The 15178-nt window shown below is 31.5% G+C and overlaps 1 protein-coding gene across 3 annotated transcripts in view; it reads left to right on the top strand.

The window, feature by feature from the left end:
- Positions 1–9789, top strand: part of GABA-B-R1 (gamma-aminobutyric acid type B receptor subunit 1) — a 264953-nt gene extending 255164 nt beyond the window's left edge. The window contains exons 17-18 of one of the 3 annotated variants that reach the window (XR_011544131.1): positions 669–770; positions 9285–9337. Coding sequence is in view for 1 of the 3 variants with exons in the window: in XM_070636303.1 (XP_070492404.1) it covers positions 9285–9301 (17 nt within the window). In the remaining 2 variants the exon portion in view is untranslated. Of the gene's footprint in view, positions 1–668; positions 771–2792; positions 2834–9284 lie in introns of those variants that run through there. The other 2 variants (XR_011544132.1, XM_070636303.1) reach the window with 2 other exon arrangements.
- The last annotated feature ends 5389 nt before the right edge of the window (positions 9790–15178 follow it).

Below are 15178 nucleotides of genomic sequence, written 5' to 3'. Positions count from 1 at the left end.
TTCAAAGTGGAGTCCGGACTTTGCTACGTAGTGTAACCAAAAAAAATATTCAAAAAATCAATTTTGTATGGAAATTTACGGACTTTAGTGAAGTCCGACTTTCAAATTGAGTCATATTGTTGCTTTTGGGACTTTTGGAGTCCAAACTCCAAAGTCCTGCCAACTCTGCGAACAACTAGTCAAATAACAACATGTCTTCTTATTCATGAATTTTGAGCTAGATTAATTCATGTGATTAGTATGCCTGAGCCAAATTATGTCCAAACTAAACGAGCAGCCAGATAGCCCGAGCAGAAAAAAATTAAGGCTCTGAAAGTCATCTTAATTGCCCAATTTTCTTAATTTTTACAATTTACAGTCCGGGCATTTTTGGTTTGACCATTCAAATGGTGACAACGTAGAGCCCTGAATAGCTAGCATAATAATACTAAATTGACGTCATACATGAATGACCCCCAATTTATACAAAAATGCTTTGATAAAAAATCCATGCATATATGAAGAAAATTGTGTCTGTTTTTTGTCTAACTTGATTTCTTTCTCTTTTCTTTCTTTTTTTTCTGTGCTTTTTATTCTCTTCTGTCCAACCCCGATATAATCTGTACATATGTATATGAAAAATGTATCCCTACGCTGAATTCCTTTTCACAAATTCCCCAAAAATACAGTTAAAAGGACTGTCACATTTGAGTAAAAATATAAGATTTCCATTGAAAAGTTGTTGAATTGCTTTTTCGTTTTCTAAATATATAATAAATATTTACGGAAAGGTAAGAAAATTTTTCCCAATTTTTTTTTTATTTCACTTCCTTTAATTTTTTCTTTAATCTTGTTCTATCTGTGTTTCTATATTTAATTTCAATTTCTTATCTTTCTTACCTTTTTTCTTCATGTGTTGCATGATTTTTGTTATATTTTTTTTATTTATTTATATCTTGTTTGTTTGTACTCCCCGTGGCTATATTTCTCTATCTATACATGTTTGTTTTGAGGAATGAAAATTTATTTATTTCCTTACTATCTTTATATTGAATGTGATTCTTGATGTTATTTCGTGTTCTTAAGGCTTCTTCACTTATAGTTTTTTATTTTATAGTGATGGGGATTAAGTAGATTATTTAAGTACTTTTTTTCTTTGATTTCCTTAAAGTCTTAAAGAAAGTTGTTTTGTAGTTTTCCTTCAAGTAAGGCTTAGGATATTAAAGTTAGATTATTATTTTTGGCTAAAATGTGTCTCTTTGTAGACACATGACTGTAGAAATGTCGATTTATATGACTGTAGGTCTATGAATCCCTGCATTCTGCCTCACGACACAGTCACGTTGTCTTAAATAGACCACAGTCAGTATTAGATAAATAAGCAAAAGTGCCTTGATAAGCAAAAGTGCCTTGAAAGTGCAAGGTGAAGGACACGAAAGTTAGTGTTGAATTTGAACTCCTAGGTTTGAATCCAACTATCAACCGAGGGATTTGACAAAAGTTAAGATACTTCACTAAGACAGATTGTCTGAGCTTAATCTAACTAAAACAATGTTTCATGTCAGGAGCTTATCAAGGAAAAGGAGAGTTGGAGGTCAAACTATTTTCCCTGAAAAAGCCTTCAACCCTTTTGGAAAAAATTAGGGTTTGGCCAGACATCGCATTTTCAGCATTTAAGAGCAGGTCTACAGCATTCGGCTGTATCTATAGTTCGTCCAATGCTTGAGGCCTGCATTTTTTGTCTGCAGACTTGCAGTTTTGGACGAGCCTTAAAAAATTCTTCAATTTGCTCAGGTTTTCCACGAAAAAGTCCTCGAAAACCCCCTAAAGCGATCCGTATATTTTTTAGCTCCGTCTCCCCTTTCCTCTTCTCAAAACATCTAACTCCACCGTTGGTTCACACCAGTCATCATCTCTTTAAAAATGCTTCCTTCCCATTCACCTCAATCCCCAACAACTATCCTTACTCGCTTTGTTCATCGTATTTACAACCTGGGATTATAGATTGAATAAAAAGAGAATTTCGGCATTAGCAGTCCAATTCTGTCTCTCATCAAACGTACACATTTACGCATCAATGTTTGCATTGTGATTGCCCGACGCATGAATTACCTGTGTTCCTGCAGTACAGATAACAGAATAATATATAACTATTGTGATGTTATGTAGGTTTATTATTGAGTAAGGATTAAAGGTTGTTTGACGTGTTATGATATGATATTTTGGTAACACGTGAATAAAGGAAATTGAGGGGATGAAGCTTGGAGTATAGACTAGGATGTACTAGAATTTAGGGAAGGTTATGAGATTTTTCATGAAAAATTCAAGCAAATTTGAGAATTTTGTTCAAAAAATGGGGTTTAGGAGGGTTAAGGAATTGGTCTTAAGCTTCCTTTCCCTAAATCTGATTCTAAAATTCCACAAAATTAACAAAAACTCCAACATAACCTCAAAAATAATCCAACAAATTAAAAAAACTCACAAATTTTCTCATTTATCCCATTAATTTCCAGAATCAGAAGAATCTTTTAATTAGTTCTATCCAAAATTGGACATTAAATCTCTTCGGATAACAATAAAAAGTTCGATTTCATTCCATCAATTATCGAATAATGACCGAAGCACCAAAAAAACAATTAAAAATTTAATGAGAATTTTTAACACCGTCATCTATGTCATCATATCCATTAAACCATTCTTCCATATTTGTTCCATCCCTTTTGAATCTTTAACTAAGCATGAAATTTTCATATAAATTCTCTTACTTTCCTTTTCATGTTGCTGCTGTATATGCTGTATATACATTCATCTAGCATACATGTGATCTTGACACTCTTTGCTCTCATCATGCTGGGGATGTTTTGTAGCTCCTTTGAAATTCACAGCATATGGAGATTCTTTCATATTATTACAAATTAATACATCTCACATACTTGGCGTTATGTGATGAGGAAAATGAGAGATGAGGGGATTGTGGCCCGAGGTAGAGATGGAAGTATTTTGGGGATGGTTTGGGGTTGGCTGAGAGTTTTTTGGGAATTTTTCTGAATGTTGAGGAATTTTGGTTCAGGTTTTGAGGTTTGTTGAGTTGTTAAGGGTATTTTTGATCATGCAACATGTCTTGGAAGTCATACTTGAATTCGAATCGGGTTAATCCAGCTTATTCGGTCACTAAAAAGCAGGATTCGGTGTGGAACAGACAAAAAGCCAGTTGCCATGCTATGTTCCATCTGGGTACCTAAATATCAATTCCTTCTACCTCAATGCCAATTCCGTCTGTTCACCTCATCAGCCATGACCATCAGCAACCCCACCACATCCAATCCCACCTTCGCTTCTCGGTCTTCATAAAGAATTAAGGCAAAAAAAAAATTAAATTCGTGCTGCGAATGATTTTGACATTAAAATTCATTCCATTTTAGTCTACATGAGCAAAAATCCCAACACACATACGTTACATAATTGTAGATTTAGATTAAACACGTAACTAGGCTTACTATCACACTTTACTCATATTATAAATTTTGTTAGATAACAAGAAGTGCTTATGGGTAATTTAAGAGTATTTAAAGAGGAGAGAGAGCGTTTTTGGAGCACTTGAAAAAGTAAATTTGTAATCACACTATGTGCATATTTTACCGAAAATGTAGTACTGCTGAATGCTGTAATGTAAAATTTGTGTGAAAAACTGCTGCACTTTGTGTTTGATATAATTAAAATGGAATGAATGAAATTTATTAGTGCAGATAAATTCTACAGTTTTTGGTAGTTTTTTGTTAGTCCCAGTGGTTGGTATGTGAGGTGAATTTGGGATTTTTTGGAGGGTTATTAATAACAATGGATGGCTCTTCAGAGTAGGGATTTGACAGCAGATTTGGTTATTCAGATTAAGGATCCGTGTGTGGTAATTACTTATGAATAAACTGGTTTATTGGGATTTTAACATCAGTTGAGAATATAAGGAGTGCTGCTATAGAATTAGTTAGTTTTCGCCTCTTTATTCATCTCAAACCCTAACAATACTAGTGATAAGGATCCTATCTAGTCTTTGGGATACAACACGATGCAATAAGCTGGAAGCACTTCGATTTCTGTCCTAGACCTTCAGAATATGTTCTAAAAACAGCAAAAGTTACTAAAAATTCAAATCTAAACTATTTCTTACTAGCTTTTAACTGACCATACCGATCAATTGAGATGGCCCAGAACTAAATCCGACAGATGAGGCTGAAGCTAGCTCTATCGTTGGTCTCGTCTATCAATATCCAATACATATGTAGCTAGTTAGCTGAGCATACAGATCAGTTGTACTGGCCATGACATTCGATGGATGTGGTTTGAAGTTAACTCTATCATTGACTCTAGTCCGTCAATTTCCAATACTTAATTATTTCGCATATCATACAGTTTATCAGTTGTGATGAAATTGGCTCAATCGGTTGACTTGCATCTGCCAATTTCTAATCTCAAGTACAATCCATCTGTATCCATCAACAGCTTCTATCCATGAACAATCAAATTATCACATTAAAAATATTCATCATAACCCCCCACCTGCACATCTACCTCACAATCCAAAATCATGCATCATTAACTATTTCATCCAGCACTTAAACTTCCAACTGTTCCAGAATTAAAATAAAATCTCTATATTTTTGCACATCCCCCTCTGGGCTATAAAGTAGCATTAATTCAGTAGTAAATTTATTTCACAAAAAATAGTTTTCATTACAGTGCAATAAAATACAATTAACTTTACTAATGAGAGCACATTTAATTATTTAAAATAAAAGTAAGATTAAATTTATAGCTCCATTCAATCCCTAGAGACTATGAAACAAGTAAATTCAATTCCGTATGTGTGTCATGACAATGATAACAGAATATGACGAATCATTTGCTTCACAAAATTACTTAATAGAATTAAGGCTTAAAAAATAAAAAGTGGAAGTAGAAAAAGGTAAAAGAAGAGATAAAAGCTTGTAGATATTTTGTAGCATTTTTTGAGTAATCCCAATGTGATCATTTGTCGTATTGAGAATATCACAAAAGGATGAATACACGTTATTTAGGTGAATTAAAAGGAAATACGTGAAGGATATTTGATCTTTATTTTTTTTTAAAAAATTGATGTTGCAAGGGTTGGTGGTTTGTGTGGATTTGGGTATGGCTACTGTCTCTAGAACTTAAATGACTTTACCTGAGTGAAGTGACTTTTGTATAAAGGCGTCAATATACTATTTAAAAGTCACTTGAATCGGAAATAAATGACTGACACCGACTTCGACTCCACCGTAACCTGGCATTTTTAATCGATTCAACTTAAAAAACAGAATTTTGGTGATTTTAGGAAATTGAAAAGAAGCTTGAAGAGCCGATTTCGAAAGACATAGAGCCCAATCGCGACTTTTACAACGATTCTTAGAATTTTTAACAAAATCAGAATGTATTGTGATGTCTATATGTCTTTCAGGAGCTTGGTATCAAAAACGGTAGATATTTTGGCTGACGTTCCAAAGATCTTGGATTCAATTGCAAGTCAAGTTCAATATTCAAGCTCTGTTTCACTTCATCGTTACGAAGCTTGGTACGTGTTTTGGGTGCAATTTTGAGGTCTTTGAAACATAATGTTGCTCCATTGCAAGGTATATCAAATGATATACTAGTATTTGGATGATTTTCTTGATGTCATCTTACTTTCGCACACGAATTATAACTAAATCTTGTTATGAATATGTAGAGCTGCAAGCACTGTGGTTCGAATCCCATTAAAAACTGTAGGTCAAACTTGCTTACTTCGCTGAGCCGTACAGATCATCTGTGAACCATGACCACTCTCAGTTGGCGTCTAAAACTAGTTCTATCACTGGCTGCCTTTTGTCAATTGCCAATAACAAGTGCTACACTGTTGAGATAACTTCCCTAATTAATACATTACATTTCAATCAGCGATCCATAAAGCCATGTTGTGATCCCCTTCAAGCTTCTACATAACAACTTTAGCTTATCTCTCCATCCTCACTTCTTTAATAAACTTATGCGCTGAGAATACAAGACAAGCATTGAAGATAATATAATATGGAATATCTGTTTATAACCTTTCATCCCTTTACCTTTTTTACCTTTGATTCTTAACTTTTACAAGCTTCTGTCGCATAAAAAATTCCGTTCCAAAACAGAGAAAAAAATATCCAACATCGTCATCATCATAATCATGATAATAATTTATTTACACAAGAGAAAAGGAACTATATCCAACAGAAATGTATGTGAGGGACTTTGTGATGATACTTTGTAGCCTTTTCCCATGTGTAAATGATGGAACTGAATTATTTTATTTTGTTGTAAGAAAATAATTTTATGCCTTAAAAAAAGAAGATGAAAAACATGTTGAACATGAACGTTAAATTAAAAGGTCGTGTCCCTTTTAAATTAAGAAATATTGGGTGCAATTAAGAATCATGGCTGTTTTGGATAATTAAGGATATTTATTGTGGATGTAAAAAAAGAAAGCTATTTAAAGAAATTTCTTATAAATTGGCATAAATAAGGGCTGTGGACATTAAATTTGTGAAATATAACTTGTGATGTTCATTTATGCAAGCTAGAAATTGGCCAAAAACTGTAGGTATTGATGTTTTGGGTTTTAGATGCGGAAGTCTGCAGCATTTTTCTGAGCCTTATATCCAAGCAGACAAAGGGCATACTTACTTACTTCCTTGGTGAAGGCGCACGGGGGTCTATTACCGCATTTAAAATTCGTCGAAAGCTGGATCTGTCTTTGACAAAAGGCATACTCTAAGTATACTCATGAGTACGCTCATTTAGATGAGTATTGCCATTGCCTGTTTGAGATGCTCATCAAAAACTAGTTAGGACTATTGAATAAACCGTTTATTTCTGCAGACCTGCAATTTTTGAGCAAACTTAAGTAGGACGTTCACTTATTTCATAAGCAGTTATGTGCCTCTGTAGAGTAATCGGCAAAGTGCTTGGTTCAAATTTGACTTGATAACTCGAAAATCGTCGGTTCGAAACCAGAAATCTCTAAATTTGTGAGTATTCAAAAGTTTAGATACTTCAACTGCTTAATGTACGAGATAAGGGATCAAACTGTATTTCTGGGCAACGTTGGATTAAAGAACGGCTCAGGACCATGAATCATAGAAAATTTAATAGACTATCTTTCAAATGGTATACTTTAATATTAAAATGTTAATTGTTGGAGATGTAATGAAAGTTGAACTCGTTTCGTCATCTCTCCTCAAAAAAGAGCCATATAATGAACTACATATGAATGAATCAAGTTTTACCAAAAAAAAAGTAAAGGACAGACCCTGGATAAGTTCAAAAAATTAATTAAATTACTTCTAGATACAAAAAAAATTCTCGCAAATTGTATATAGTACACACATGGAATAATATCCATTTATTGAGATTCGAACTCGAAAACCTTTAAATATTTCAATGTTTTATAAGATTTTAACTTAGATTCTTATTTTAGTTTGACCTATTCTAATTCAAAAGACTCTAGAATGAATTTAAAAAAAAAATCCACTCGACAGTTAGTGACAATCTGATCAAAACGCTTGACAAGAGGTTAAAAATCCCATTTCTCGCTTAACTTTACAATCACAATTCCAACAATATCAACCAAAATTAAGCAATCTACTAACAAATACAAATAAAAACAAATCTAATTGAGATTATAATCCATTCCCTAGATTTTATTGTATTTTAACCATGATAGTCAAGTGGTCAACACTTCACAGCTATCACACAAATTACAGAATTAAATGCAAATTCTCAGCCACTTGTCAGTCATGGTCTAGACTCTAAAATTCAGCAATTTAAAATCATTCAGACATGAAAATTCCTCTCATTATACTAAATGTCTATGGTTTTACTTCTGCATTCTTTATTCTTAGAAAACAAAAAAAAAAATTAAATTCAATTGAAACTGAAAAAATAAAAAAAAAAAACAATTCCATTTTCAACTTTGTAGATGCTTTTATATAGTGATAAAGTAGAACAGAAAATGAATCTAATTTGAATATAATTAAAATTCATCTTTTTTTTGTGAAATGAACTTAAAAAAGTTAGATGCAGTAAAAAATATATTTTATAAACAGTTGAACGTAGTTGATTGTTGAAAAGTTGACAAACTTAAGTAGCTTTTTTACATTTACTAAAATTACATTTTTTTGCTTGAAAATGAGCTTGATGAAGTTTAAATAAATTATTTCTTGTATTTTTTTGATGCTTTGACTTTTTAGGGTTATTTTTGCAGTTTTAAACTTTATTGAAATTTTAAATTGATGGTGAAATTGGAAATATGATTTAAAAATTTAATTAAAATTTGAGAAATAAAATGAAATTCAATTTAGACTTTTTTAAAATTAATTTTAAAAAAATTAGTAAAACTTGAACATTTTCGAAATAAAATAGTTAAAATTTTAGATTGCTTTAAATTATTAATAAATTTTTTAAAATTTTAAATTGTTTTATATTTTTTAAATTTTTCACATTTTTGAATTTTTGAATTTTTTTAGAATTCTAAAGAATTTAAATTTTCATCAATTTAAATATTTATAAATTTTTTAAAATTTCTAAAACTTTTTACAATTTCTAAAAGTTTTAGAAGTTGAAAAAAGCTTAAAATTTTAAGTAACTTCTAACTTTAAAATTTTTAAACTTTAAAAATGGCTTTCTAAATTTATAAAAAAATGGCATTTAATAACTAAATTTTTATATTAATTCTAAACACACTTTTAAAAATTTTAAAATTTTTTTAAATTGTTTAATTTTTAAAATTGATTTCTGAAATTTTGAAAAAATTTTAAATTTTTAAAATTTTGAAACATTTTTGAAAATTTGTAACAATTTTATTTAAAACCAGTTATTTAAATTTTTAATTTTTTTTTAATTTGAAAATTGAAAAAATTTAAAAAAGTTTTAAATTAAATTTTTACATTTTCCAAATTTTCCATCAAATTTATTCAATATCAATTTTTAAAAATTTTCCGACTTATTTTATTTAATAGTAAATCAAGTAAAAGAATGAAAAAAAAAATAATTAAAAAAAAACTTTTTTAAAATCAGTAAAAAATAACGATAAAGTTTTAGTATTAATTTAGTAATGAAAAAAAACTCTGTAGAATGAGAAACTTTAAGTTTTAACTTTTTTTGAATGAAAAATTTTTCCATAAAAAACCAAAAAAAAAAAAATTGAGAAAAAATTTTTGGCAAAAATTTCTAATGAAAATTTTTTTCTTTTTCTTTTTTTTTCTCTTTTTTATTTGCAGATCGCGAAGTATTCTAAGTCAATTTTTTCACACACGGTGATATAAAAGAGAAAAAAACATGAAATTAACAAAAAAAAAAGTAAAAAAATAAACATTTTTAGTTAGAAAATTCTTTAATTTGTTTCAATAATGAATAAAAAGAAATTAGGAGAAAAAAAATGTTCAAAAATAAATGTTGAAAAGACTATGAAGAAAATTTTATGATTGATTCTTATCTGAAATATTGTTTATTGAGGAATTTTAGGTTATTTAAGGAGGACTAGGAAGAAATCTGTTTCTAAATGTATAGGATGCTTATTGTGAGTTTTGGTTCTAGACTCTGGAACTAAAATTATTGATTTTTGAGCGAGAGAAATCTGTTTTGAAGAGTTTTGACTTTTGAGAGACAAAAATTGTTGAAAATTTGACAATTTTGTGTGAATTATTGATGAAAATTGAATTTTTTTATTAATAATTGAGATGTTAATGCTTAATATCGAAGGATTTAAGATATTTAACCACTTTAAATGCACAATAATCAGTAAATTCAATTCAATACATTCTTTGAAATAATATTTCAATTTGTTTGCTCAACTTGTAAACAAAAAGGATGTGAAACTACTTTCGTTAAACTGAACGAATGTAATTTGAATTTCAAAAGTTCGTTAAGTCAGAAATTTGTTTAGTTTCAAGAAGAAAAGCTTAAATTTGGCATATAAATTGATAAATTGAATTCTGTTGATAGTCAGAACTATACAATAACTAGCTATATTGTAATTTTGTCCACTCTGGATTAAAATACTGATCCATAGCTCAAAGTTGACCCAAATTTTCAATCAAATCGAGTCGATTACAGTCGAATTATCCTTACAAAATCCTAATCGACCTTAAGCATTGATTACTACCCAATGTAGGATCAAAAAGCTTCTATCCAAATTACAGCCACATTAAATCGCAATATTGATAACTTGAAATTTGACAAAATCTCAAGATCTCCCAACTAATCAACAATGTCTCTCAAAACCAAAATTGTCTCATAAATTCAAAAGAATGAAAAATTTAGTTCAAATTTATTAGACGAAAAAGAAAAAAAAATGTTAAACGAATTATTGATTTATAAACAAAATTTACTAGAATGATGTAAGCAGGTACAATCAATCAATCATCAATGAAAACAAAAAAAAAAAATAAATAAATTGAAAATAATTGAGAAGGATGTAGTCGAAATCGATAACTGAACTTTTAGGTATTGTTTATAGTGTATAAATTAAAACGAATTAAAATTAAATGAATTAAAAAAAAAACTCATAATGTTGTTACATTGAGAAAGAAAAAAAGGAAAAATATTTTTATGAAAATCATGAATTTAATTTTTGTTGAAAATTCATTGAACATTGACGGCAGTTTTGTTCAATATTCTAAAGAGGATATTGGGTTGGGACTCTGTGTGTGCTTAGTTATGGGAATGTGTTTTAAACCTAACTGATCCATATTATTTTTATTTCAAAGCTTTTGAAATTTGGTCAACTTCTTTTTCGGACAACTAAATGAGAACTCAAACGACACAAATGAAGAAGGCTTCTCATAGTAAAAGGGGTTTAACTGAGCCTTAAAAGGTCCATGACGATCCTACTTCATTTGCGTCGCTCGATCTCAAGTTAAAATGGACTCGAGTGACTCAAATGTACCATCAAATATCGCTATTATGTGGCTATCATATGGATTTCCACACGAAATCTTATGCCATAATATATAGAAACGACAATGGAGCTCTGATTTGGAGCTAGATTTGGTTTAGAATCTTTTTCATTTGTATCGTATCATTCAGGAAGTTTTGACTAAAATCTGGATGGATGTCTGGATTATAAGTGTAAATTATATGAATCAAGGACTTTAATTTTTAAGACAACTAGCTACTCTGCTGTTTATCGGTTAAACAGCTATAGGAATGTGTTGTTTCTGTCTTAACCAACCTAATCAGCAACCTTCCTCAATACGTCCTTGTCGCTTACTCTTAATCCTAGTCCAAGAACATATTAAGAATGTTGAAGGATAATAAACTAGTGTAATCTCAGTAAAACATCCAGTAATACTACTTGAAAACCAATAACAAAGTCATAGCAGAGCAAAGTTGTGCGCCATAAGGTGTTATATCTCCAGAAATAACCAAGGATGTTCAAACTCAACCGAACATTCCCATTAATCTTTCAAAACTCTTTAATTGTCATTACTTGCTAAATAAGATGAGAATTGAGCTCAATAAACTTTCACAATAAAAACAATCCTCCATAAATTACCATAAAATTTATGCTCAAATAACATTCGTTCGGTTCTTATAAAGTCTAGACACACCAGACCTCAATCACAATATCCCTTTTTAGAAATAAATCTAAATCAATCACATTTGTACATTAATTTTAATTCAACATTAAAAAAAATGACAGAATTACTGCAAGGATTGGCAGCTTAAAGTTCACCAATAAATCCTCTCAGCACTCAATAAATCATGATTCAATGTAAGGATGCTCTCGAATGATGAATAAAAAAAAAAGTAATGGAAATGTAAAGATTTATCTATTTTTATTTATTCTCTATATCCACAACGTCCTGGACTTGTCTGTACTGTCTTGTCATGAAAAACATTGTAGCTTAAATGAATCATCATAATCAAGGTCGGTGCCATAAAAAAGGGTCATAATCTTTAACATTATTGGCACCATTATTATCACAGTGTGTACGTTATCGCCAAAAAAAGAGACATGAAAATGTCCATCATTATCGCCATCACCCTTTGCCATTCTCATCAACACCATATGCAGTCTATTTCTATTTCTGGACATATTTATGTGTATAGAGAATATGAATCAAGTACCGCATAGGGCAGTGGTGGAGAACCTTTAATTTTCGCGGTACACTTTGGTTGTAAAGCTTGACCGAGACTGCAAATGCCATACGATTCATCGTATTTTCAATATGTGCGCATACCGCGGCACACAGGTTGCCCATTACTAGTAAAGCATTGCCATAAACCGCACACGATATACAGTTCCAACATTTGTGCGTACCGCAGCACACAGGTTACCCATTACTATTAAAACCTTGCCATAAATCGCACTCGACATACATTTCAAACAATTCGTGTGTACCGCAGCACATAGCTTGCCCATCCACTGTCCATAGATAGTTGAATACATAAAAATACGATATTACACATAAATCAGTCTCAAAGTACATGAACGATACGATGTACAGCTTTCATCATTCTCAAAAAGTAATATGATTGCACATTCATGAACGGATGGACGATGAAGAGCTGTTATATTAATGTAATATTCTGGGTAGAAAAAAAATACAAACGTAAGAGGTCTCGAGAGTTCATAACATACAGTCCGTAACTGTTAGGGCGTTCTCATTAACACCGTCCAGACAAATAAAACAGAAAATTTTCTCACAGATTTTTTTTTTATTTCATTTTCATGCTAGTTGCTGTTGCTTGATGATTAACTCGTAGATAGAAGAAAAGTTTTCATGAATATTAAACGAGATAAAAATGAGAGAATTTTTATTTGTTTTTCTGATAGGGATGGTGGATTAGTTGTTTGTCTTAATGCAGAGGTGTCGTAGGAGAATTGGTGAATTTCTGCAGAATTCGATGGTTCGAATCTCACCAGAATTGTAGGTCTAGGTTTGAATGAACCCTCAATTACTTACTTCTGATCTAGAGCCTTACTTTCTTTCTGGAACCATGCTCTATCTTGGAGTCAATGTTATTACAAAATGGTTCCATCTGTTTTGTCATCTAATTGGCATTCTTGCATTTTTGTTCTACGTCAAGTGCTTTTAGAGTAACAGAGCGCCTTTTTGCTTGTGCATTCCAACCAAGGTCGTTGAAGCTAGTTTGTGTTTGCATCACTTTCTCTGGTGTTCCGTTTCCGAAGGGTGTGATCTATCCAGCTTTTGGATAACCCCTGTCCCTCCCCAGCTTTCTGACGTGGTTTGGTTGGCTTTTGATCTTTCATATTAAGTGCATATTTCGGCTCAGGGCTCGGTCGCCAGTGGTACATTTGGTGGTAACAAGGACTCCCACGAGAAGGTATACACTGGACATTTGGTCAGCTTCGGATTCAGATTTCGGCTTCTCCAATACCCCATGATATACTATAGGTCCTCCATGTACTACTTGTTGCATAAGCTTGCTTAAATTTCGCTGTTGTTAAAGAATACCTTAAACATTCTCAATCATTTCCCACCTCTGCATATCCACCCCCCTACATCATCGAGAGCATTCGCTACAAAGAACAGAAGCATAACATTCATTACCCCAAAAAAAAGGAGCATCATAAGAAGATTTTTTTTGTAATAAGTCATAAAGCACACACAATCATTACATCAGTCTACAAAATGAACGTCATAAAAGCTGAGAAAAATTCATTAAGTTCACTTACACCCTTCATTTTCCATTATTTTTAGCTCATTTTATGACGTCATTTGTGTAGATAATTCGCGTATGCCGTGCATATACATAAAAAAAAGTAAATATAAATAAAAAGCTGAGGAAATAACAACGAGTATCGTAAATAAACAAATGATCAATCATGAAAAAAAGGAAAGCCTTTTTTTTAGAGGAAGCAGAGATAGTTCAATAATAGAAACAAGCAAGCAAGTGAACATAAGGAAATTTTTATGTACATACATGCAGCATGAAATGTTATAAGGCATGTATGTAAATGTGTAAAATGATTTTTTTTATATATACATAAATTTCAAGCAATCATCCTTCATCATCAGCATATACAATATACATTGTAACTTTATAAAGTAGATAGGGCTTTAGGGAATCTCTTTATAGAATATACATAAAATATATGGAATATGGTAAGAAGTTCGAATGATATGTTTATGTACATAAGGATGTAAATAGATGTGGAACGCACGTGCATGAGTGAATTGAAGGGATAAAATAAAAAATCGGGATATAAAAGGGGAGATATAGGATGATATTGATACATGTTGTCAATTTGTTTTGCTTTTTATTTTAATATTATGAATTTTTTTTTTTTGCCGGTTTATTTCGATGTGGTTCAGTGCATTTAAGATTACTTTTTCTTCTACCAGGCAAATAGCATGCTCTTGAGGTATAGAAATAGCACTACGGTATCTAAAAGCGGTTTGCCTGTGAGGGGACATTATATAAGTCGGATGAATGTTTAGAGAACTGTGGTAAGCTTACTTATTTACATGCTTCGCTGATCGTACAGATCAACTGAGATCTATGGAATCTGAATCAACCTCTATCGCTGGCTGCCCTTTGCCAACTTACTTCCTTGGCTGAGGCGCACGGGGGCCTATTGCACGCTGTACGACAAGCAAGAATTTAGAGTCACTGTCCTTAGTATATCCATAAACCGGAAGCCGTTAGAACTAGTCGTAACATGACTAGTTGGTATTTTTGTCTACTCGCATATTTATTAGTTAACGAGTCGATTCAAGCCGATTAAGCTCATTGCATGTTGGGGTATGATTCCTGTAATGGCCTATCAAAGGTTTATAATCGGCAGTGCAGTAGTAAAGGAGATACAGAAGATGTATAATTGATGTATGTCATTATTCCTTATAGTTGAATAACTCCTGATAGTTCAGTTGTAGGAATATGGATCCTACTTGGAACTTGTTATTCCTAATCTAAATACTTGAACCTCGAATTCGACTCAAATTTTGTATTGAAAAGTTTACTCGATTCAACTCCATATAGAGTCGACTTGTAGGTCTGCTAATTGCAATTAAGAAGACAACCATGAACTAATTCCAAATAATAGGTTGAAGATCTTTATCTAAAGAGTAACATTGATCACTCCTGATTACATCCCTGATCACATCACTCAGTTAACAGCATCAAATTTTTAATTAAACTGCCA

The sequence above is a fragment of the Chironomus tepperi genome, unplaced genomic scaffold (genome assembly GCF_022539635.2).
Source record: "Chironomus tepperi strain 1889 unplaced genomic scaffold, CSIRO-AGI_Ctep_v1 contig_123, whole genome shotgun sequence".
Taxonomy (NCBI): Eukaryota; Metazoa; Arthropoda; class Insecta; order Diptera; family Chironomidae; genus Chironomus; species Chironomus tepperi.
Note: the sequence above shows the minus strand (reverse complement) of the source record. Positions and strands in the feature narration are given on the sequence as shown.